The sequence below is a fragment of the Pseudophryne corroboree genome, chromosome 10 (assembly GCF_028390025.1).
Source record: "Pseudophryne corroboree isolate aPseCor3 chromosome 10, aPseCor3.hap2, whole genome shotgun sequence".
Lineage (NCBI taxonomy): Eukaryota > Metazoa > Chordata > Amphibia > Anura > Myobatrachidae > Pseudophryne > Pseudophryne corroboree.
The window spans coordinates 221,718,795-221,745,531 of NC_086453.1; the positions used below are offsets into that span (position 1 = coordinate 221,718,795).

The following is a 26,737-nucleotide window of genomic DNA, read 5'->3' on the forward strand; positions in this document are numbered from 1 at the left end:
TCTGCTATCACACTGAGCACTAGAGACTGTGGCACAGTGCCAGAGTCTACAGCGCGTGCGTAGGACTTTGAAAAAATGTTGCAGCGGCCATTTTTCGGAGTCCTGCGCATGCGCTGTAGACTCTGGCACTCAGAGTGCTAGCAGCAGTGGTGACAGCTACGAGAGAGGAGGGGGCCCAAACATGGAGTCTGCACACGGGTCCCCTCCTCTCTACAGACGCCCATGGTACTACTGTGTAGCATAACGTGAATAATGCCCTGCCTGACAGTACTCAATTCCAGACATCTACAGTATACTGTACTGTACTGTAGGCTGTATCTGAAACGTCAGATTTAGAGAAACACTTTGTTAGGTTTGTTAGGCATTGCTGTGACATGTTGCGAACATACGAATCCTACTACTGTACTAACTATATTTTTATTATCTTCTTCCCACCATGCACTGTACTACTGAGAAAAAGGAGGAAGAACTGCGTTGAAGAAGGTAAGCTTGTGATACTTACTGTGTACAGGTTAACAGTCTTTGGAAACTCTGTCCCTGATATTGTTTCTCCCCCTGAAACTGTATCTCTCTCCCACCCCACCCCTCTCTCTCGCTCTTGACTCTCTTTTTTTTTACATGAAACCCTCTCTCTTTCTCCCCCTGCCCCTTCTCTTTCTTGTTCCTCTCTCTCCTGCATGGGCTTTGATATTGACACCAGCAGGATGGACTTTGAAGGTTTTGCTATGGGGCCCTCAAAGTTCTACTTTCGCCCCTGCCTGACAGTATAAGGTGTATACTGTATGAAACATAAATGAATTGTGTGAATGTACTGTACACACACTTTGTTTAATGCACCAAGTTATAAAAAAATATTGGCTAAAATTACCTTCAGGCTGTGTGTATAAGGTGTATACTGTATGTAACATACAGTAAATGCATTCTGTGCTTAGATTTAGGTCCCATCACCATGATATCTCTTAACTGTATGCAATTATTCTAAAATACGGAAAAATCCCATATCCAATATACAGTACCTCTGGTCCCAAACATTTTGGATAAGGAAGACTCAACCAGTACTCTACATGCCATTTATAACAGATTGCATGGCAACCCTCCCCCCAGTCAAACATACTGTATTTCTAAACAATAGATGATGTCTCCTTTCAGTCCAAAAGAGTTAATCCAATTTGCCCAGAATACACATCCATATGCAGATACTGAATTTCTAAACAATAGATGACTTCTCCTTTCAAAAGACTTACTGCAATCCATTCCTACAATGTGATGCAAACAAGCTGATCAGGCCGGCTCTGATGTTACACACTCGCCCAGAAAATGTTTGGGAAGTCCTGTATTTTCCCCCAGAAAATGGCCAGTTACTACCCACAAATGTCTCCTTCTTTAAATACTGTATTTTGTTTGAATTCATATCATTGTTTGGATGTCATTAGTCCTAGAACACAATGAAATGCACTTGTGTATAAAATATTGTATTATCACCCAGGATTGCATGGCAGAATGCAGTCACATTGGGTGAATGTGTCACCTGGAACAGGCAGGATCATACTGCATCTAACAGTATACTGTACTTCTTATTAGGCTCATTCAGATACTGTATACCCAAAATAGAAAAGATAAGCAAATACAGTACATTGGGCTCATTTATCAATGAGTACATCGCTGACTGTGTGTGGGCACCCTCCTCTCCTGTAGCTGTGACTGCCTCTGCTATCACACTGAGCACTAGAGACTGTGGCACAGTGCCAGAGTCTACAGCGCGTGCATAGGACTTTGAAAAAATGGCGCAGCGGCCATTTTTCGGAGTCCTGCGCATGCGCTGTAGACTCTGGCACTCAGAGTGCTAGCAGCAGTGGTGACAGCTACGAGAGAGGAGGGGGCCCAACATGGAGTCTGCACACGGATCCCTTCCTCTCTTGTGATACTTACTGTGTACAGGTTAACAGTCTTTGGAAACTCTGTCCCTGATATTGGCCCTCATTCCGAGTTGTTCGCTCGCTAGCTGATTTTAGCAGCATTGCACTCGCTAGGCCGCCGCCCTCTGGGAGTGTATCTTAGCTTAGCAGAATAGCGAACGAAAGATTAGCAGAATTGCGAATAAAAAATTCTTAGCAGTTTCTGAGTAGCTCGAGACTTACTCCTACACTGCGATCAGCTCAGGCCGTTTCGTTCCTGGTTTGACATCACAAACACGCCCTGCGTTCGGCCAGCCACTCCACCGTTTCTCCAGACATTCCCGCGTTTTTCCCTGACACGCCTGCATTTTTTAGCCAACGCCCGGAAAACTCTGAGTTGCCGCCCAGAAACGCCCCTTTCCAGTCAATCACCAGTGCGACTGAAAAGCGCCGCAGACGCTACAGCAAAACAGCTAAGTTTTTAGTAAAATAACTAAGCGCATGCGCTCTGTGTACCTTGCGCATGCGCAGTAAGCGACTAATCACAGTATAGCGAAAATGGGCAACTCGGAATGACCCCCATTGTCTCTCCCCCTGAAACTGTATCTCTCTCCCACCCCACCCCTCTCTCTCTCTCTGAAATTTTTGCAGGGCTACGATCTCGCCGGAATTAGCCCCTTAGTCATAAAGTAGTGACAAACATGAAAAAGTGGAGAAGTTACCCATGGCAACCAATCAGATTCTCGGTATTATTTTATACTATAGTATGCAATTTATAAATGTTACCACAATGCTGATTGCTTCACTTCTCCACTGTTTTCACTGCCTAACATGCTGCTACAGTATGTTCTACATGAAATCCCAGCCCCTGGCATTGTAATGTGGCCATGTCTGCGACTCACGTCTACTGTACAGTATGTACTGTAATTTAACACTCGCCAGATATTTACAGTACTTCACGAACGAGCTTGCACCCCCTCATACAAAGCTCTGTAGTACTCTAATTGAAGCATAATTTGCTACTGTACTGTTACTACTGTACTGTGCATGTACTTGAGTCTTATTATTGTGTATTGTAGAGTGCACTGCATAGTGTGAAGATGGTGAAAACCAAAGCATTCTATTCTGGAGCACAACCCCAGGGCTGGTGAGAGACCTTCTGGGCAAGGTGACTCACCTTCAAGCGCAAATTGATGGACTGACAGGAAAACTGGATGGACTTTGTAGTGATAACAGCAAGGGGGTGGGGGGAGTTTCAAGGCTCGTTACTGATACATTGGGGGTCATTCCGAGTTGTTCGCTCTGTAAAAATATTCGCATCGCAGCGATTTTCCGCTTAATGCGCATGCGCAATGTCCGCACTGCGACTGCGCCAAGTAAATTTGCTATGCACTTAGGAATTTTACTCACGGCATTTTCATCGTTCTGGCGATCGTAATGTGATTGACAGGAAATGGGTGTTACTGGGCGGAAACAGGCCGTTTTATGGGCGTGTGGGAAAAAACGCTACCGTTTCCGGAAAAAACGCAGGAGTGGCCGGAGAAACGGGGGAGTGTCTGGGCGAACGCTGGGTGTGTTTGTGACGTCAAACCAGGAACGACAAGCAGTGAACTGATCGCAGATGCCGAGTAATTGTGGAGCTACTCAGAAACTGCTACGAGGTGTGTAATCGCAATATTGCGAATACATCGTTCGCAATTTTAAGATGCTAAGATTCACTCCCAGTAGGCGGCGGCTTAGCATGAGCAAATCTGCTAAAATCCGCTTGCGAGCGAACAACTCGGAATGACCCCCAATATACAGTGCACTGTAGACTCTCTCAACTAAGGGGAAAAATAACACAAAACAGAACTGTAAACTAGAAAAAGTTTAATAAAAAAAAAACATGAAAGAAATAAACAAAAATGAAATGTGCTGCAAAATAATTTCAAACATTCTGTTCACCACCGCCCACAGGATCAGAATCAATTGCCGGACTTGCTCTGTGAAAATAAAAAACAATGTACAGTATTAGAACAGTAACACAGGTTGAGTACTGTACAGTATACTGTACAGCACTTCAAAGTTTATGAACAGTATGCATGTAAAATAACATTATTATTATTACTGTACCCCTCGAAAGACTGTCCAGCCCATAGCCCCTCTGTTCTGGTCCTGGTTGGGTGGTGGTGGTGGTGGTGGAGGTGGAGGTGGGAGCCGGAGGGCGCAGTGGGCCCTGGTCCGCCTGGAGGCCTGTCAATGTGGAAAAATAATTAAACATATTGGACCCTGTACAGTAGTTACTGCATCAAACACATTGGTCACAGCATTAACATTGTCCCCAGCAGTGATCAAACAGAAGCATTCACCCCCACAGGAATAAATCACATTGCCCCGACCCCCCCCCCCCACAGTAAGCAAACACATTGTTCCCCGTACTAAGCAAAATCAGCAGGCCCAGCAGTAACTTTTGGGGTAGTAAAGCATTTCACAGTATGCAGTACTTACCATACCCCTAACCTTTAACCCACATTTTCTGCAACCTAACCCTAAAAACTCCTTCACAGCTTAGCCCTAACCCTCCATGCCATAGAGTAACCGTCCTTTACCTCCACCAGCAATGCCTACACTTAACCATCCCTGGCGGTGACTTAGGCAAATCCCTCTTCCGTGCAGCCTATTGACTTAGCTTACTTATTGAGGGTCCAGGAATGCCGGATGGTGGGGTGGTGGTGCTGGTGGTGGTGGTGGTCATCAGAGGACCTAGTAGGTCCAGGTAAGCCTGGAGGACTCTCACTGTGGAAAAAAAATAAACATCATTGGCCCCTGTGCAGTAGTTACTGTATCAAAGACATTGCCCACAGCAATCAAACACAAGTATTCACCCCCACAGGAATAAAGCACATTGCCCCCCGCTACAGTATGCCTCATTTCCCCTGTCAAATACTGCATGTACTGTACTTTTTTACTGTATATCCATATCCAGTATACTGTATCCAATTTGTCTGTTTGTTCATTCTCCATAACATGTCCATTGGTGCTCACCCAATACTGTGTTTAAATCAACCTACTGTAAATATTGTTAATACAGTATATGCAATTGTGTTATGTTATCTGTTACCTTCTAGATAATGTACCCTACTGTATATTTACTTTATGTTACACCTACTGTACTGTAGTTTCCTATTGTTTTCATACACCGCAGTGGACCCTCAGAGGGTGAGTCATATAAGGTACCATTGTCTACTCTATGTTTGATTACTCCCTATTGTCCAAAAGTGAGCTGACTAGACAGGGTGGCTCTCTGGCTGATGTAATTACCTTGATTAGAATATGTATTGTATTCCAATGCTGTAAGATTCTAAGACACAGAGGTCACACACACCCCAGCAATATGAAGCTTTGGAAGGTTCAGTATACAGTAAGTAGAGCTACCCAGAGAGGTGAAGAGAGATTCTTGGATACCAGGCTAAGAAGTAATGTTCTGCCAGGGATCGGCTTGGGACCCATTATATTGGATTTATCTGGGTCTCTGTGTTGCTAGAAGAGACTCTCTGCTCCCAGACTAAGAAGTAATGTTCTGTCAGGAGATTGTGGTGGGAAATGTCATGTGGAATTGGATTTCGGAAGTGTGCTGAACTGTGTTATAGCCTATTCTGTCAATAAACCACTGTTGGTTTTTCATCTACCACCGTGCCTGAGTATTTGGAACACGGTATACTGTACTCAAAAAAATTTTCCCCGCACTAATCAAAAACAGCAGGCACGGCAGTAACTTCTGGGGTAGTAAAGCATAACACAGTATACAGTACTTACCATACCCCCTACCTTTGCTACAGCATAACCCTAAAAACCCCTCTACAGTTTAGCCCTAATCCTCCCCGCCATAGACTAACCTTAACCTCCACCAGCAATGCCTAAACGTAACCATCCCTGGCGATGACTTAGCCAAAGCCCTCTTCCCTGCAGCCTATTGACTTAGCTTACTCATTGAGGGTTTGGCTACATGTACGTCCACTGGCCGGGTGGTGGTGGTGGTGGTGGTGGAGGCAGCCAGAGGGCGCAGTCGGCCCAGGTGCGGCTGGAGGCCTGTCAATGTGGAAAAATAATAAAACACATTGGCCCCTGTACAGTATTTACTGTATCAAACACATTGGTCACAACATTAACATTGTCCCCAGCAGTGATCAAACAGAAGCATCCACCCCCACTGGAATAAAGCACATTGCCCCCCCACAGTAAGCAAACACATTGATCCCCGTACTAAGCAAAATCAGCAGGCCCGGCAGTAACTTTTGGGGTAGTAAAGCATAACACAGTATACAGTACTAACCATACCCCCTACCTTTAACCCACCTTTTCTGCAGCCTAACCCCAAAAACTCCTCCACAGCTTAGCCCTAACCCTCCCTGCCATAGACTATCCTTAACCTCCACCAGCGATGCCTAAACTTAACCATCCCTGAAGGTGACTTAGCCAAAGCCCTCTTCCCTGCAGCCTATTGACCTAGCTTACTCATTGAGGGTCCAGCGATGTACACTGGTCTGGTGGTGCTGGTGGTGGTGGTGGTGGTGAAGGTAGGAGCCGTAAGGCGCGGTTGGCCCTGGTCCGCCTGGAGTCCTGTCAATGTGGAAAATTAATTAAACACATTGGCTCCTGTACAGTAGTTACTGTATCAAACACATTGGGGGTCATTCTGAGTTGTTCGCTCGCTAGCAGGTTTTATCAGCCATGCAAATGTTAAGCCGCCGCCCATTGGGAGTGTATCGTATCTTAGCTTAGCAGAAGTACGAACGAATGCATCGCAGTGCGGCAGCAAAAAAAAAGGGTGCAGTTTCAGAGTACAGTAGCTCCAGACCTACTCAGCGCTTGCGATCACTTCAGACCATTCAGTTCCGGATTTGACGTCACAAACACGCCCTGCGTTCTCCCAGCCACGCCTGCATTTTTCCGAACACTCCCTGAAAACGGTGATTTGACACCCAGAAACGCCCCTTTCCTGTCAATCACTCTGCGGCCGCCATTGCGACTGAAAAGCTTCGCTAGAACCTGTGTGAAACTACATCGCCCGTTGTGAAAGTACTTCGCGTGCGCATTGCGCCGCATACGCATGCCCAGAAGTGCCATTTTTTCACTTAATCGCTACACAGCGAACATTTTTAGCTAGCGATCAACTCGGAATGACCCCCATTGCCCACAGCATTAACACTGTCCCCAGCAGTGATCAAACAGAAACATTCACCCCCACAGGAATAAAGCACATTGGCCCCCCCACAGTAATCAAACAAATTGTTCCCTGTACTTAGCAAAAACAGCAGGCCCGGCAGTAACTTTTGGGGTAGTAAAGCATAACACAGTATACAGTACTTACCATACCCCCTACCTTTAATCCACCTTTTCTGCAGCCTAACCCCAAAAACTCCTCCACAGCTTAGCCCTAACCCTCCCTGCCATAGACTATCCTTAACCTTTCCCAAGCGATGCCTAACCTTAACCATCCCTGGAGGTGACTTAGCCAAAGCCCTCTTCCCTGCAGCCTATTGACTTAGCTTACTTATTGAGGGTCCAGGAATGCTGGAAGGTGGAGGAGTGGTGGTGGTGGTGGTGGAGGAGGTGGGAGCCAGAGGGCGCAGTGTTCCCAGGTACGCCTGGAAGCCTGTCACTGTGGAAAATTAATAAAAACCATTGGTCCCTGTACAGTAGTTACTGTATCAAACACATTGCCCACAGCATTAACACTGTCCCCAGCAGTGATCAAACAAAAGCATTCACCCCCACTGGAATAAAGCACATTGGCCCCCCCACAGTAATCAAAAACATTGTTCCCTGTACTAAGCAAAAACAGCAGGCCCGGCAGTAACTTTTGGGGTAGTAAAGCATAACACAGTATACAGTACTTACCATACCCCCTACCTTTAACCCACCTTTTCTGCAGCTTAACCCCAAAAACTCCTCCACAGCTTAGCCCTAACCCTCCCTGCCATAGACTATCCTTAACCTCCACCAGCGATGCCTAAACTTAACCATCCCTGGAGTTGACTTAGCCAAAGCCCTCTTCCCTGCAGCCTATTGACTTAGCTTACTTATTGAGGGTCCGGGAATGCTGGAAGGTGGAGGAGTGGTGGTGGAGGCAGCCAGAGGGTGCAGTCAGCCCAGGTGCGACTGGAGGCCTGTCAATGTGGAAAAATAATAAAACACATTGGCCCCTGTACAGTATTGACTGTATCAAACACATTGGGCACAACATTAACATTGTCCCCAGCAGTGATCAAACAGAAGCATTCAACCCCACAGGAATAAAGCACATTGCCCCCCCCCCCCCCCCCCCCACAGTAAGCAAACACATTGTTCCCCATACTAAGCAAAATCAGCAGGACCAGCAGTATCTTTTGTTGTAGTAAAGCATAACACAGTATACAGCACTTACCATACCCCCCTACCTTTAACGTTTTACTTTAAATGGAAAAAAAAAGGACACAATACAGAGAGTACAGGACTTACTGGTTGCTGGGCTTGTGCCTGGTATGGCTGTAAAGCCATGTCGCCGGGCTCGGTCCTGTTGTATCCTCCGACGTTCTGGGTACAAAAAATAATTACAGTGTCCTTAGACACAGTCCTGCACATACAGTACTGAATAATGTAACAGTAATTTCATATTATCAAACTGTAAATATATTTTCACACCCCCTCTACGCACACAATTTGAAGCCTTACACATAACAGCCACAGTAGTGTTCCTTACAAACAATGCCTACAGTAGTGCAGTGCCAGATAGACATGATATGCCCCCCAGCAATGCCAGCTACACATGGTATGCCCCCACAGTGCCAGAGACAGTATGCCCCCATGGTGTTTATGCTAAGAAATGACACGTACTGCATCAGTACACACTGTAAAGACAAAATCCATATACAGTACTCTAGTGTGAATTGGGCCTCACAAACAATGCCTACAGTAGTGCAGTGCCAGATAGACATGAAATGCCCCCCAGCAGTGCCAGCTACACATGGTATGCCCCCACAGTGCCAGAGACAGTATGCCCCCACGGTGTTTATGCTAAGAAATGACACGTACTGCATCAGTACACACTGTAAAGACAAAATCCATATACAGTACTGTAGTGTGAATTGGGCCTATTTGTTATGCTTTGTGGCAGACCATGTGTACAGGTGGTGGCTAGTGATCATCATGCTGCCTATTTTGATGTGTAGGCCTGGAGCTGTAGCTCCATCCGCCCCATTGTTAATCTGGCCCTGTGTACTGTACTAAACAATAATAAAGCGCAGTACTGGACTGTACTTACTCATTAGCAGAGACAGCCGCAGCAACTCCAGCTTCCTCGGCTGTCTGGAGTCCAAGTCACTCCACCTCCGCTGGAGTGACCGTATAGAACGTGACCTCTCATACTTAAACAAAATTTCACGGCGGGCTCGGTTATATGCCCGCCGCTTCTCCGGATTATTGGCCAAGTGCCGGTCCCGCTACCTCAATAGAATGAGGAGCTCCTCGCGTAGGTATGGGCTTCCGTGGGTCGCCAATTTTCCTACTGAAGTCCCTAGCATGATGCATGACGCTGGATGCACCTGATAGATAGTAGGATAAATAAGTAAATAAATAAGTTGTGTGCTCCAACCAGGGATCGAACCCAGGGAGCACACAATACACGTGCCTTACTCTAACCACTAGGCCACCGATATCTCTGGTATCAGCAAACACCTTTTTAAAATATAATATACTGAATAGGGAAACATGGACCCAGTGGCCCTCCGGGTGTATACTGTATGTGATGTGTTATATTTGACTGCTTTCAAAAAATAAAAAATAAAAGCTAGTCCGATATAGTATTGCTGCTTACGCTAATGTGATCCTGCAATTTGTACACACTGTAACGACAATATCCACAGCTAGCGTGATCGGGCGGCAGTGTGCCTGTAGACCATCTGGTAGTCATACTGTGCATTCATGAGATACTGTAGGTACCCAGTTGCACTTTGCATTCAATATTTCTGCCCATTTGAAACAACAGAGACACAAAGCTAGTCCGAAATAGGATTGCTGCTTATGCTAATGTTATCCATCATTTTGTACCCAACGTAACGACTAGATGAATAGCGTGAACAGGGCTGCAGCGTGGCCTTGTATTTAGTAGAAGCGGACTTTTTATATAACGAGAAGTAGAAACTTAAAACACAAATAACTTTATTGTATTAAAAAAGAATAAAAAAATTAAAATAAAATAATAAATAGGTGCCGAACTCTGTATCGAACCCGGGTCTTCAAGCATTGCAGGCGGCCGCTGTTCTAGTTAGGCCACAGCCAACCATGGTAGAGGTGGGCCCTCTGGGTTTATATGTCATGTGTTGTATCTTGGTGCTTTAAAAAAAAAAAAAAGGTAGCTGCTTACGCTAAATTGTGATCCTGCAATTTGTACACACAGTAACGACAATATCTATAGCTAGCGTGATTGGGCGGGTGGCGCCATTATTATTACGTCTGTGACAAAATGGTGCACAGGGCAAGAAGGTTCAGTAGTAAGGAGCTAAAGATTCTTGTGCGGCATATTGACAGGCCCCTGGCCAATAATGCGGAGAAATTGGCAGCATATGAATGTGCCAGACAGGAGATCCTGTCCGGACTGCACAGGGAGAGAGGTATCCCGGCTCTCCAGAGGAGATGGAGTGACCTGGTTAGACGGGAACCGCAGAGGCTGCAACTATTGAGGGCCAAAGTTGCTAGAGGTACAGTACAGTGATTTTTTTTTATTACTGTCATTACATTTTTATGTACTACAGTACAGTATACTAAAAAAGTATTACTGTACAGTACTGCAGCCAAGTCAGTATATTATTATTATTATTATTATTATTATTATTACAAGTACAGTAAGTACAGGGCTTGCTCAAGGGGTCTGGTACTGTATGGAAGATCGACAGTAACTACTGTAGGACGACAGTGTCTAGGTCGACCACTATTGGTCGACACTAAGTACTGTAGGGTGACAGGGTTTCTAGGATGACAGGGTCTGCAGGTCGACACGATCTGTGTTGACAGGTGAGATGGTAGACATGAGTTTTTGATGTTTATTTGGTGTGGTTTCCTCCATATACAGTAGTGACCGAGAACCCCAAGTAGTGCACCGAGCCCCCTCGGATGGTTTGCTTTGCTCGCCATGTTTCGTGCAAGGTTCCTCCCTCTGCTACCGCTGCACTTGCCACAGGTTTCCGTTCTCAATTGTAGTCCACGTGGATCGTAAAGTACTGCATGAAAAGGTTTTCACAAAATTAAAAAAAAAAGTGAAAAACTAATGTTGACCTTCTGACTTGTCGACCTACAGTAGAACATGTCGTCCTACAGTTGTGATTCTGGCATCTGTTTACCATTTGCTGGAAATCCCTCAGCTGGCATACGGACAGTATCCTTTGTTTTTTATTTTTTTTATTTTTAATGATTAATTACTGTATAACATGGGTACATACTGTATTTATAGTATAATTTTTTTTGGGAGGGGGTGACGATTTGGTAGGGATTTTAAATGTTTCTTTTTCACAGAATGTAGGCCCCGCCTCCACCCGTCTAGCCAGGGAGCTGATCCTCTGGAGGGCCCCAGTGGCACCCTCCCTCCCTTGCAGGTAAGTACAGGGGCAGAGGGTTTCACCTTGTCAGTAGATGCTACGTTACTGCCGTGCCTGCTGTTTTTGCTTAGTACGGGAACAATGTGTTTGCTTACTGTGGGGGGGGGGGGGGGGGGGGGTTTGATACAGTGACTACTATACAGGGGCCAATGATTTTTATTATTTTTCCACAGTGACAGGCCTCCAGGCGGACCAGGGCCCACCGCACCCTCCGGCTCCCACCTCCTCCACCACCAGCACCGTCACCACAACCCAACCATCAGGCATTCCCGGACCCTCAATAAGTAAGCTAAGTCAATAGGCTGCAGGGAAGAGAGCTTTGGCTAAGTCACCGCCAGGTATGGTTAAGTTTAGGCATCGCTGGTGGAGGTTAAGGATAGTCTATGGCAGGGAGGGTTAGGGCTAAGCTGTGGAGGAGTTTTTGGGGTTAGGCTGCAGAAAATGTGAGTTAAAGGTAGGGGGTATGGTAAGTACTGTATACTGTGTTATGCTTTACTACCCCAAAAGTTACTGCTGGGATTGCTGTTTTTGCTTAGTACGGGGAACAATGGGGGTAAATCCAAGTTGATCACAGCAGGATTTTTGTTAGCAGTTGTGCAAAACCATGTGCACTGCAGGGGAGGCAGATATAACATGTGCAGAGAGAGATAGATTTGGGTGTGGTGTGTTCAATCTGCAATCTAAATTGCAGTGTTAAAATAAAGCAGCCAGTATTTACCTTACACAGAAACAAAATAACCCACCCAAATCTAACTCTCTCTGCAAATGTTATATCTGCCCCCCCCCCCCCCCCTGCAGTGCACATGGTTTTGCCCAACTGCTAAAAAATTTCCTGCTGCGATCAACTCGGAATTACCTCCAATGTGTTTGTTTACTGTGGGGGGGGGGGGGCAAAGTGCTTTATTCCTGTGGGGATGAATGCTTCTGTTTGATCACTGCTGGGGACAGTGTTAATGCTGTGGGCAATGTGTTTGATACAGTAACTACTGTACAGGGACCAATGTGTTTTATTATTTTTCCACAGTGACAGGCCTCCAGGTGGACCAGGGCCCACCGTGCCCTCCAGGACCCGCCACCACCCGTCCACCCATCCTCCACTGGAGAGGCAAGCACAGCCCTCCCCATAGTAAGTACAGTACTTGTTTGTGTTACTTTGTGAGTTTTTTAATTAGGGCCAACTGTATGCATACAGTATACTGTATTTCTAAATTGTTGAAAATGTGTGTGTGTGTCTCCCTCCTCTACACAAAAGACTTAATTATTCCCTATTATACAGTATACAGTATCACCAACCTCATCTCCTCCCACCCTCCCCGGTCTGTCTTACTGAAAATTGTGCTACCATTTTTTGATCCACAGTTCAGCAGGAGGAAGCAGGGCCAAGCAGCCCTTCAGGCCCCAGCACGGACAGCTACGAGTGCTGGAGCAGCCCTGAGCCCCCAGAGCCAACCCTATACTATGCATCCTGCTCCTCCGATGAGGAGGTGGCAGCAGCACTGCCTCCTGTATGGACCAGGCCTCTCCCAGGCTGTAAGTACTGAACTGTACTATACATCATGTTCTGTTGTTAATGATGATTTACAGTATGATGACCCTATGGATTGCTGCCCTAAGCAAATTTGTATCTTCCCTGAAGCGGCTCAGTGTTGATAGTGTGATAGTATACTGTACGTAGTACTGTAGATACTGTACAACATATAGTAATACTGTAGTTGTCAAGCCATCTTACTGCTGGTCTTCCCCTGTTTTTCTGTATGGATACTGTACAGTACTGCACCTTTCTGCGCATGCTGTCCAAAGTAGAGTAGTATACAGTAGCTACAGTACAGTACAGTAGGTACTGTAGGAGAACACAGATTTGTCTTTTGTATTAGTGATTGATTTGTTCTTCGGGCACTCCATGGTACAGCACATTACATTACACAGAATGTTGTGCTCCAGCATCAATAATCTTATTACTGTACTTTATTGGTGTTCACATGTGCTGCCGTATGATATTGTATAGTATTTCTGTATGCTGTACTGTATTACTATCATTTCAGAAAGTGAATGATCATTTCTTTATCCACAGTGCATTCCCCCATACTACCAGAGGAGGAATCTGAGGATGGGGAGTGGCCTGAGACTCCTCCACTACCATGTAAGAACTACTGTACTGTACAGTACATTACTGACTGTACTGTCTCTAACTTTTAGTAATACTGGTGGTCATTCAGAGTTTATCGCTAGCTGCATTTGTTCCCTGTGTAGCGATCAGGCTAAAAATCTGCTTTTCTGCGCATGCGTATGCACTGCAATGCGCAGGCGCGTCGTACAACGGTTCCATGCCGTTTGAATGGAATCTATCGACGATTCCATTCACACGGCAGAACGCAAAAAGACTGAAATGAAGGGGGCGTTTCTGGGTGTCAACTGACCGTTTTCAGGGAGTGTTTGGAAAAATGCAGGCGTGTCGGAGAAAATGCAGGGGTAGCTGTCCGGTCGCTGGGCGGGTGTATGACGTCCAATCCTGACACGAATAGGCTGTAGTGATCACAAGGGCTGAGTAAGTTCAGAGCTACTGTACTCTGAAACTGCACAAACTGTTTTTGCAGAGCTCCGCTGCACAAGCGTTCGCACTCCTGCAAAGCTAAAATATAGTACACTCCCCAGTGGGCGGCGGCAAAGTGTTTGCATGCCTGCTAAAAACAGCTAGCGAGCGATCAACTCAGAATGACCTCCACTGTCTCTACACTACAGTACACAGTGGAGGATTTACCACAAGTTAACCAAAGCATCTGCTTAGGTCCTGTAGGTCTCACGGGTCTCTGCTTGCCATAAGAGGCCAACCACAAGGCTGTATACACTATAGGACATTTCTGGAGAATTTTGTACAGTATAACATACAGTACATTAATTTTGCATATAATTTTAAATTCCACAAAGCTGGGTGTGTAGTGGAGGGGGTTGGGTGGACAGTGTTATTTTAAGTACAGTATTGGGGATGCTGGATTGTTTGAGGGAGGGGTGCCCTAAATCTGCATTTTGATTAGGGCCCCATGAGGTCTACGGTAGAGAACTAAACCTACAGTATACCTCAGAGTACTGAACTGTACTGTACAGCAGGGACGTGCAGTCAGGGGAGGCAGGGGAGGTAGTGCCTCCCCTGTCATTAATGATTACAGTAATACAAAGAAGATACTTATGACACAAAGTGTCATAAGTATATGCTTTATATTACTGTAATCATTTTTACACTGCTAAAGCATGTTTAAATTAGTTTCGGAGGCACTAAGAGCGGTGCCTCTCGAAGCCAATGATAAAGGGTTAGAAACGGGGGCGGCGCCAAACAATGGGCAGTAAAAAGCCCATTTAAAAAAATCGCTCTAAGCGGCACTAGTATGAGTGCCTCAGTGACAGGGGCGTGCTTGCAGGCCATGTGAAAGCCCGCCCCTGTCACTGTGGCAGAAATGATTGGGCACCAGGTTCAGAGCTCTCCCCGGTCTAGCCCACCTTCACCACAGGGACTCCTTATTGAGGCCGCCACTGCTCCCGCTCACCTCTCACAGCTGGGGGTAGCCGCTCTCACAGCCGCGAGGATTGTTCATTCCAGGTAAGCCCCGGCATCACAATTACGGGGGGCACCGCAGCCAGACATTCTGTACTCCACTACCATCGGCAGCTCCGCCCAGCCGCTGTACTAGCAGCGCGGCCAAAGAGCCAGCCGATCTCATCTCCCTGTGTCCGTGCGCGTGCGCTGAACGCTGGTGTGTATTGACCATGGGCTGCCCTGCGCTCTGTGTTTCAGAGCTCCGGGCAACCCATGGTCTGTACACAGCAGCGCTCAGCATGGAGATGTGCCGCTGTGAAGGAGGAAAGGGGAAGGGGGGGGGGGGGAGAGTAACTGATATGTGGCTGTGTGCTGGGGTATAAGGGGATATGTGGCTATGTGCTGGGGTATAAGGGGATATGTGGCTGTGTGCTGGGGTATAAGGGGATATGTGGCTGTGTGCTGGGGTATAAGGGGATATGTGGCTGTGTGCTGGGGTATAAGGGGATATGTGGCTGTGTGCTGAGGTATAAGGGGATATGTGGCTGTGTGCTGGGGTATAAGGGGATATGTGGCTGTGTGCTGGGGTATAAGGGGATATGTGGCTGTGTGCTGGGGTATAAGGGGATATGTGGCTGTGTGCTGGGGTATAAGGGGATATGTGGCTGTGTGCTGGGGTATAAGGGGATATGTGGCTATGTGCTGGGGTATAAGGGGATATGTGGCTGTGTGCTGAGGTATAAGGGGATATGTGGCTATGTGCTGGGGTATAAGGGGATATGTGGCTGTGTGCTGGGGTATAAGGGGATATGTGGCTGTGTGCTGGGGTATAAGGGGATATGTGGCTGTGTGCTGGGGTATAAGGGGATATGTGGCTGTGTGCTGGGGTATAAGGGGATATGTGGCTATGTGCTGGGGTATAAGGGGATATGTGGCTGTGTGCTGAGGTATAAGGGGATATGTGGCTATGTGCTGGGGTATAAGGGGATATGTGGCTGTGTGCTGGGGTATAAGGGGATATGTGGCTATGTGCTGGGGTATAAGGGGATATGTGGCTGTGTGCTGAGGTATAAGGGGATATGTGGCTGTGTGCTGGGGTATAAGGGGAGGAAGGGTGGTTGGCAGTTGCTACGTGTGTGCCAGGGTATAAGGGGAGGGGAGGGGGAGGGGTAATTACTGCATGTATGCCAGGTGTAAGGGGAGGGGGGTGTATACTGTGTGTGTGCCAGGGTATAAGAGAGGGGGGAGGGGGGTGATTACTGCATCTGTGCCAGGGTATAAGGGGCCTGCATCTGTAATCCCGCTTCCATACTTCCAGGCAGACTCTCCGCTGCTGTCCTTAACCCCGGGCATCTCTACTGCCCAGACTTAACGGGCATTGGCGGCAACATCGGACTGGAAATTAGCGGTGGTGGGCTGTAGCTGGTGGTGACTTTAACAGGCATTGGCAGCTGGTGTGGGTGGCAGTACAGTAGTGTGCGCTGGCACCAGCTATAGTGCTGGTAACGGGCATGCCTCCCCAGCCACTGACCTCACCGCACGCCACTGCTGTACAGTACCTTCTCTACTGTAATTTAAATAAAACACCACATGTGCAGTGTACATTATTGTAAAGTGTATCTCATGCCCCGCCTTTACCTTCTCTATCCATTCACTGTATTGTGTTTGTTCACATGGGTTCGAGGTACAGTACTGCACAGTAAACTGACAGTGCACTATTTTTTTACAGCAACGCCTGTAGAAGAGGTAGACCTCCAAGGTACAGTACTGTCATTACTAATAACTTTCAGTATTAAGATCCCTCATGGCTGTTTACAGTATCAAGTGGGAATAATCTTCAGACTTCTGCAATGCTTGCTGAATCCAGTACAGTACAGTACTGTATGTTAAAATCTACTGCACTAAAGTACAGTATTTTAATGTATTTGCCATTCACCAGGTCAAAATCCAGTAAATACTGTAAGGTTGCCATTCATGTATAACTACAGTACCCACAACATTCAATGGAATTTGGCTTCCAAAATACTGTAGCCCTAGTAATGTACAGTACTGTGTATTTTTTCCAGTGGGGAGTGGTAGGGCATTGTGGGGATTTCCTTGTTACATTTCATATGTACTGTATGTTTATTCATGGCAGGGTTTGGGGAGGAACAGTAAGAGGAGGGTGGGACAAGCTGCCTCAGTAGCCCTCTCCTATCTGTAATTACAGTACAAAGTATTAATGTGCTGTATACTGTAATATGCTTTACTACCCCAATATTTGCAGCCATGCAATGCTTTTGTACCTACTGTATGCTCGGGTGTAGGGCCAGACATGCTGGGCGTCCTCCCACATGTCTGTGAAACTGATTGTAGAACTGATCGTAGATGTGCTAAATGTAGCACATCTACAGTACATCTACGATCTGATCTGAAATAGGCCACAGGTGCAGGGGCATCAGAACGTTTTTAGGTTGGGGGGGCAAGATATAATCTCATTTTGGCACTCCTAAATTGCTGAATCACTAAAGGCCAGATCCACCTGAAATACACTGAGAAGGCCAGATCCACACTATGGGGGTCATTCAGATCTGATCACTGTTGTATGTTTTCGCACAGTGGGCAATCAGGTTTAACTGCGCACGCGCATTGGACAGCAACAAAGGGCATCTCTGGTCAGCGAGGGGATGATTCGAAAAATAAGAATTTACTCACCGGTAATTCTATTTCTCGTAGTCCGTAGTGGATGCTGGGGACTCCGTCAGGACCATGGGGATTAGCGGCTCCGCAGGAGACAGGGCACAAAAGTAAAAGCTTTAGGATCAGGTGGTGTGCACTGGCTCCTCCCCCTATGACCCTCCTCCAAGCCTCAGTTAGGATACTGTGCCCGGACGAGCGTACACAATAAGGAAGGATTTTGAATCCCGGGTAAGACTCATACCAGCCACACCAATCACACTGTACAACCTGTGATCTGAACCCAGTTAACAGCATGATAACAGCGGAGCCTCTGAAAAGATGGCTCACAACAATAATAACCCGATTTTTGTAACAATAACTATGTACAAGTATTGCAGACAATCCGCACTTGGGATGGGCGCCCAGCATCCACTACGGACTACGAGAAATAGAATTATCGGTAAGTAAATTCTTATATTCTCTGACGTCCTAAGTGGATGCTGGGGACTCCGTCAGGACCATGGGGATTATACCAAAGCTCCCAAACGGGCGGGAGAGTGCGGATGACTCTGCAGCACCGAATGAGAGAACTCCAGGTCCTCCTCAGTCAGGGTGTGCCCCTGACCAAGTATCAGCTCGGCAAAGTTGTAAAGCCGAGACCCCTCGGGCAGCCGCCCAAGATGAGCCCACCTTCCTTGTGGAATGGGCATTTACATATTTTGGCTGTGGCAGGCCTGCCACAGAATGTGCAAGCTGAATTGTACTACACATCCAACTAGCAATCGTCTGCTTAGAAGCAAGAGCACCCAGTTTGTTGGGTGCATACAGGATAACAGCAAGTCAGTTTTCCTGACTCCAGCCGTCCTGGAAACTATATTTTCAGGGCCCTGACAACATCTAGCAACTTGGAGTCCTCCAAGTCCCTAGTAGCCGCAGGTACCACAATAAGCTGGTTCAGGTGAAACACTGACACCACCTTAGGGAGAAACTGGGGACGAGTCCGCAGCTCTGCCCTGTCCGAATGGACAATCAGATATGGGCTTTTGTGAGACAAAGCCGCCAATTCTGACACTCGCCTGGCCGAGGCCAAGGCCAACATCATGGTCACTTTCCATGTGAGAAATTTCAAATCCACAGATTTGAGCGGTTTAAACCAATGTGATTTGAGGAATCCCAGAACTACGTTGAGATCCCACAGTGCCACTGGAGGCACAAAAGGGGGTTGTATATGCTAGAGATGAGCGCCTGAAATTTTTCGGGTTTTGTGTTTTGGTTTTGTGTTCGGTTCCGCGGCCGTGTTTTGGGTTCGACCGCGTTTTGGCAAAACCTCACCGAATTTTTTTTGTCGGATTCGGGTGTGTTTTGGATTCGGGTGTTTTTTTCAAAAAACCCTAAAAAACAGCTTAAATCATAGAATTTGGGGGTCATTTTGATCCCATATTATTATTAACCTCAAAAACCATAATTTCCACTCATTTTCAGTTTATTCTGAATACCTCACACCTCACAAAATTATTTTTAGTCCTAAAATTTGCACCAAGGTCGCTGGATGACTAAGCTAAGCGACACTAGTGGCCGACACAAACACCTGGCCCATCTAGGAGTGGCACTGCAGTGTCACGCAGGATGTCCCTTCCAAAAAACCCTCCCCAATCAGCACATGACGCAAAGAAAAAAAGAGGCGCAATGAGGTAGCTGACTGTGTGAGTAAGATAAGCGACCCTAGTGGCCGACACAAACACCGGGCCCATTTAGGAGTGGCACTGCAGTGTCACGCAGGATGTCCCTTCCAAAAAACCCTCCCCAATCAGCACATGACGCAAAGAAAAAAAGAGGCGCAATGAGGTAGCTGACTGTGTGAGTAAGATTAGCGACCCTAGTGGCCGACACAAACACCGGGCCCATTTAGGAGTGGCACTGCAGTGTCACGCAGGATGTCCCTTCCAAAAAACCCTCCCCAATCAGCACATGACGCAAAGAAAAAAAGAGGCGCAATGAGGTAGCTGACTGTGTGAGTAAGATTAGCGACCCTAGTGGCCGACACAAACACCGGGCCCATTTAGGAGTGGCACTGCAGTGTCACGCAGGATGTCCCTTCCAAAAAACCCTCCCCAATCAGCACATGACGCAAAGAAAAAAAGAGGCGCAATGAGGTAGCTGACTGTGTGAGTAAGATTAGCGACCCTAGTGGCCGACACAAACACCGGGCCCATTTAGGAGTGGCACTGCAGTGTCACGCAGGATGTCCCTTCCAAAAAACCCTCCCCAATCAGCACATGACGCAAAGAAAAAAAGAGGCGCAATGAGGTAGCTGACTGTGTGAGTAAGATTAGCGACCCTAGTGGCCGACACAAACACCGGGCCCATTTAGGAGTGGCACTGCAGTGTCACGCAGGATGTCCCTTCCAAAAAACCCTCCCCAATCAGCACATGACGCAAAGAAAAAAAGAGGCGCAATGAGGTAGCTGACTGTGTGAGTAAGATTAGCGACCCTAGTGGCCGACACAAACACCGGGCCCATTTAGGAGTGGCACTGCAGTGTCACGCAGGATGTCCCTTCCAAAAAACCCTCCCCAATCAGCACATGACGCAAAGAAAAAAAGAGGCGCAATGAGGTAGCTGACTGTGTGAGTAAGATTAGCGACCCTAGTGGCCGACACAAACACCGGGCCCATTTAGGAGTGGCACTGCAGTGTCACGCAGGATGTCCCTTCCAAAAAACCCTCCCCAATCAGCACATGACGCAAAGAAAAAAAGAGGCGCAATGAGGTAGCTGACTGTGTGAGTAAGATTAGCGACCCTAGTGGCCGGCACAAACACCGGGCCCATTTAGGAGTGGCACTGCAGTGTCACGCAGGATGTCCCTTCCAAAAAACCCTCCCCAATCAGCACATGACGCAAAGAAAAAAAGAGGCGCAATGAGGTAGCTGACTGTGTGAGTAAGATTAGCGACCCTAGTGGCCGACACAAACACCGGGCCCATTTAGGAGTGGCACTGCAGTGTCACGCAGGATGTCCCTTCCAAAAAACCCTCCCCAATCAGCACATGACGCAAAGAAAAAAAGAGGCGCAATGAGGTAGCTGACTGTGTGAGTAAGATTAGCGACCCTAGTGGCCGACACAAACACCGGGCCCATTTAGGAGTGGCACTGCAGTGTCACGCAGGATGTCCCTTCCAAAAAACCCTCCCCAATCAGCACATGACGCAAAGAAAAAAAGAGGCGCAATGAGGTAGCTGACTGTGTGAGTAAGATTAGCGACCCTAGTGGCCGACACAAACACCGGGCCCATTTAGGAGTGGCACTGCAGTGTCACGCAGGATGTCCCTTCCAAAAAACCCTCCCCAAACAGCACATGACGCAAAGAAAAATAAAAGAAAAAAGAGGTGCAAGATGGAATTGTCCTTGGGCCCTCCCACCCACCCTTATGTTGTATAAACAAAACAGGACATGCACACTTTAACCAACCCATCATTTCAGTGACAGGGTCTGCCACACGACTGTGACTGATATGACGGGTTGGTTTGGACCCCCCCCAAAAAAGAAGCAATTAATCTCTCCTTGCACAAACTGGCTCTACAGAGGCAAGATGTCCACCTCATCATCACCCTCCGATATATCACCGTGTACATCCCCCTCCTCACAGATTATCAATTCGTCCCCACTGGAATCCACCATCTCAGCTCCCTGTGTACTTTGTGGAGGCAATTGCTGCTGGTCAATGTCTCCGCGGAGGAATTGATTATAATTCATTTTAATGAACATCATCTTCTCCACATTTTCTGGATGTAACCTCGTACGCCGATTGCTGACAAGGTGAGCGGCGGCACTAAACACTCTTTCGGAGTACACACTTGTGGGAGGGCAACTTAGGTAGAATAAAGCCAGTTTGTGCAATGGCCTCCAAATTGCCTCTTTTTCCTGCCAGTATAAGTATGGACTGTGTGATGTGCCTACTTGGATGCGGTCACTCATATAATCCTCCACCATTCTTTCAATGGTGAGAGAATCATATGCAGTGACAGTAGACGACATGTCCGTAATCGTTGTCAGGTCCTTCAGTCCGGACCAGATGTCAGCATCAGCAGTCGCTCCAGACTGCCCTGCATCACCGCCAGCGGGTGGGCTCGGAATTCTGAGCCTTTTTCTCGCACCCCCAGTTGCGGGAGAATGTGAAGGAGGAGATGTTGACAGGTCGCGTTCCGCTTGACTTGACAATTTTCTCACCAGCAGGTCTTTCAACCCCAGCAGACTTGTGTCTGCCGGAAAGAGAGATCCAAGGTAGGCTTTAAATCTAGGATCGAGCACGGTGGCCAAAATGTAGTGCTCTGATTTCAACAGATTGACCACCCGTGAATCCTTGTTAAGCGAATTAAGGGCTCCATCCACAAGTCCCACATGCCTAGCGGAATCGCTCCGTGTTAGCTCCTCCTTCAATGTCTCCAGCTTCTTCTGCAAAAGCCTGATGAGGGGAATGACCTGACTCAGGCTAGCAGTGTCTGAACTGACTTCACGTGTGGCAAGTTCAAAGGGCATCAGAACCTTGCACAACGTTGAAATCATTCTCCACTGCGCTTGAGACAGGTGCATTCCACCTCCTATATCGTGCTGAATTGTATAGGCTTGAATGGCCTTTTGCTGCTCCTCCAACCTCTGAAGCATATAGAGGGTTGAATTCCACCTCGTTACCACTTCTTGCTTCAGATGATGGCAGGGCAGGTTCAGTAGTTTTTGGTGGTGCTCCAGTCTTCTGTACGTGGTGCCTGTACGCCGAAAGTGTCCCGCAATTTTTCTGGCCACCGACAGCATCTCTTGCACGCCCCTGTCGTTTTTTAAATAATTCTGCACCACCAAATTCAAGGTATGTGCAAAACATGGGACGTGCTGGAATTTGCCCATATTTAATGCACACACAATATTGCTGGCGTTGTCCGATGCCACAAATCCACAGGAGAGTCCAATTGGGGTAAGCCATTCCGCGATGATCTTCCTCAGTTGCCGTAAGAGGTTTTCAGCTGTGTGCGTATTCTGGAAACCGGTGATACAAAGCGTAGCCTGCCTAGGAAAGAGTTGGCGTTTGCGAGATGCTGCTACTGGTGCCGCCGCTGCTGTTCTTGCGGCGGGAGTCCATACATCTACCCAGTGGGCTGTCACAGTCATATAGTCCTGACCCTGCCCTGCTCCACTTGTCCACATGTCCGTGGTTAAGTGGACATTGGGTACAACTGCATTTTTTAGGACACTGGTGAGTCTTTTTCTGAGGTCTGTGTACATTTTCGGTATCGCCTGCCTAGAGAAGTGGAACCTAGATGGTATTTGGTAACGGGGGCACACTGCCTCAATAAATTGTCTAGTTCCCTGTGAACTAACGGCGGATACCGGACGCACGTCTAACACCAACATAGTTGTCAAGGCCTCAGTTATCCGCTTTGCAGCAGGATGACTGCTGTGATATTTCATCTTCCTCGCAAAGGACTGTTGAACAGTCAATTGCTTACTGGAAGTAGTACAAGTGGGCTTACGACTTCCCCTCTGGGATGACCATCGACTCCCAGCAGCAACAACAGCAGCGCCAGCAGCAGTAGGCGTTACACGCAAGGATGCATCGGAGGAATCCCAGGCAGGAGAGGACTCGTCAGAATTGCCAGTGACATGGCCTGCAGGACTATTGGCATTCCTGGGGAAGGAGAAAATTGACACTGAGGGAGTTGGTGGGGTGGTTTGCGTGAGCTTGGTTACAAGAGGAAGGGATTTACTGGTCAGTGGACTGCTTCCGCTGTCACCCAAAGTTTTTGAACTTGTCACTGACTTATTATGAATGCGCTGCAGGTGACGTATAAGGGAGGATGTTCCGAGGTGGTTAACGTCCTTACCCCTACTTATTACAGCTTGACAAAGGGAACACACGGCTTGACACCTGTTGTCCGCATTTCTGTTGAAATAGTTCCACACCGAAGAGCTGATTTTTTTGGTATTTTCACCAGGCATGTCAACGGCCATATTCCTCCCACGGACAACAGGTGTCTCCCCGGGTGCCTGACTTAAACAAACCACCTCACCATCAGAATCCTCCTGGTCAATTTCCTCCCCAGCGCCAGCAACACCCATATCCTCCTCATCCTGGTGTACTTCAACACTGACATCTTCAATCTGACTATCAGGAACTGGACTGCGGGTGCTCCTTCCAGCACTTGCAGGGGGCGTGCAAATGGTGGAAGGCGCATGCTCTTCACGTCCAGTGTTGGGAAGGTCAGGCATCGCAACCGACACAATTGGACTCTCCTTGTGGATTTGGGATTTCGAAGAACGCACAGTTCTTTGCGGTGCTACTGCTTTTGCCAGCTTGAGTCTTTTCATTTTTCTAGCGAGAGGCTGAGTGTCTCCATCCTCATGTGAAGCTGAACCACTAGCCATGAACATAGGCCAGGGCCTCAGCCGTTCCTTGCCACTCCGTGTGGTAAATGGCATATTGGCAAGTTTACGCTTCTCCTCCGACAATTTTATTTTAGGTTTTGGAGTCCTTTTTTTACTGATATTTGGTGTTTTGGATTTGACATGCTCTGTACTATGACATTGGGCATCGGCCTTGGCAGACGACGTTGCTGGCATTTCATCGTCTCGGCCATGACTAGTGGCAGCAGCTTCAGCACGAGGTGGAAGTGGATCTTGATCTTTCCCTAATTTTGGAACCTCAACATTTTTGTTCTCCATATTTTAATAGGCACAACTAAAAGGCACCTCAGGTAAACAATGGAGATGGATGGATACTAGTATACAATTATGGACGGACTGCCGAGTGCCGACACAGAGGTAGCTACAGCCGTGAACTACCGTACTGTGTCTGCTGCTAATATAGACTGGTTGATAAAGAGATGTCGTAGTATGTATGTATGAAGAAGAAAGAAAAAAAAACCACGGTTAGGTGGTATACAATTATGGACGGACTGCCGAGTGCCGACACAGAGGTAGCCACAGCCGTGAACTACCGTACTGTACTGTGTCTGCTGCTAATATAGACGGGATGATAAAGAGATGTCGTAGTAAGTATGTATGAAGAAGAAAGAAAAAAAAACCACGGTTAGGTGGTATACAATTATGGACGGACTGCCGAGTGCCGACACAGAGGTAGCCACAGCCGTGAACTACCGTACTGTACTGTGTCTGCTGCTAATATAGACTAGTTGATAAAGAGATGTCGTAGTATGTATGTATAAAGAAGAAAGAAAAAAAAACCACGGTTAGGTGGTATACAATTATGGACGGACTGCCGAGTGCCGACACAGAGGTAGCCACAGCCGTGAACTACCGTACTGTACTGTGTCTGCTGCTAATATAGACTGGTTGATAAAGAGATGTCGTAGTATGTATGTATGAAGAAGAAAGAAAAAAAAACCACGGTTAGGTGGTATACAATTATGGACGGACTGCCGAGTGCCGACACAGAGGTAGCCACAGCCGTGAACTACCGTACTGTACTGTGTCTGCTGCTAATATAGACTGGTTGATAAAGAGATGTCGTAGTATGTATGTATGAAGAAGAAAGAAAAAAAAACCACGGTTAGGTGGTATACAATTATGGACGGACTGCCGAGTGCCGACACAGAGGTAGCCACAGCCGTGAACTACCGTACTGTACTGTGTCTGCTGCTAATATAGACTGGTTGATAAAGAGATGTCGTAGTATGTATGTATAAAGAAGAAAGAAAAAAAAACCACGGTTAGGTGGTATACAATTATGGACGGACTGCCGAGTGCCGACACAGAGGTAGCCACAGCCGTGAACTACCGTACTGTACTGTGTCTGCTGCTAATATAGACTGGTTGATAAAGAGATGTCGTAGTATGTATGTATGAAGAAGAAAGAAAAAAAAACCACGGTTAGGTGGTATACAATTATGGACGGACTGCCGAGAGCCGACACAGAGGTAGCCACAGCCGTGAACTACCGTACTGTACTGTGTCTGCTGCTAATATAGACTGGTTGATAAAGAGATGTCGTAGTATGTATGTATGAAGAAGAAAGAAAAAAAAACCACGGTTAGGTGGTATACAATTATGGACGGACTGCTGAGTGCCGACACAGAGGTAGCCACAGCCGTGAACTACCGTACTGTACTGTGTCTGCTGCTAATATAGACCGGTTGATAAAGAGATGTAGTAGTATGTATGTATAAAGAAGAAAGAAAAAAAAACCACGGGTAGGTGGTATACAATTATGGATGGACTGCCGAGTGCCGACACAGAGGTAGCTACAGCCGTGAACTACCGTACTGTGTCTGCTGCGACTGGATGATAAATAATGATATAAAAAATATATATATATCACTACTGCAGCCGGACAGGTATATATATTATATAATGACGGACCTGCTGGACACTGTCTGTCAGCAGAATGAGTTTTTTATAGAATAAAAAAAAAAACACCACACAAGTGAAGTCACACGACGAGTGTTTAACTTTTTCAGGCAATCACAATATAGTATACTACTAACTATACTGGTGGTCAGTGTGGTCAGGTCACTGGTCAGTCAAACTGGCAGTGGCACTCCTGCAGCAAAAGTGTGCACTGTTTAATTTTAATATAATATGTACTCCTGGCTCCTGCTATAACCTATAACTGGCACTGCAGTGCTCCCCAGTCTCCCCCACAATTATAAGCTGTGTGAGCTGAGCACAGTCAGATATATAATATATATATACATAGATGATGCAGCACACTGGGCTGAGCAGTGCACACAGATATGGTATGTGACTGTCTTGTACTCCTGGCTCCTGCTATAACCTATAACTGGCACTGCAGTGCTCCCCAGTCTCCCCCACAATTATAAGCTGTGTGAGCTGAGCACAGTCAGATATATATACATAGATGATGCAGGCATGCAGCATACTGGGCTGAGCAGTGCACACAGATATGGTATGTGACTGAGTCACTGTGTGTACCGTTTTTTTCAGGCAGAGAACGGATATATTAAATAAAACAACTGCACTGCTGGTGGTCACTGTGGTCAGTCACTAAACTCTGCACTCTCTTCTACAGTATCAGCC

General features: G+C 47.1%; 1 protein-coding gene across 1 annotated transcript in view; it reads left to right on the forward strand.

The window, feature by feature from the left end:
• The first annotated feature begins 226 nt into the window (after positions 1 to 226).
• The window catches only part of LOC134965441 (uncharacterized), a 44,732-nt gene continuing 18,221 nt past the window's right edge, over positions 227 to 26,737 (forward strand). The window contains exons 1-7 of the mRNA XM_063941882.1: positions 227 to 483; positions 2,975 to 3,063; positions 11,680 to 11,790; positions 12,531 to 12,632; positions 12,866 to 13,036; positions 13,578 to 13,646; positions 16,765 to 16,794. Of these exons, the coding sequence (XP_063797952.1) occupies position 11,790; positions 12,531 to 12,632; positions 12,866 to 13,036; positions 13,578 to 13,646; positions 16,765 to 16,794 (373 nt within the window). The 5' untranslated portion in view covers positions 227 to 483; positions 2,975 to 3,063; positions 11,680 to 11,789. The remainder of the gene's footprint in view (positions 484 to 2,974; positions 3,064 to 11,679; positions 11,791 to 12,530; positions 12,633 to 12,865; positions 13,037 to 13,577; positions 13,647 to 16,764; positions 16,795 to 26,737) is intronic.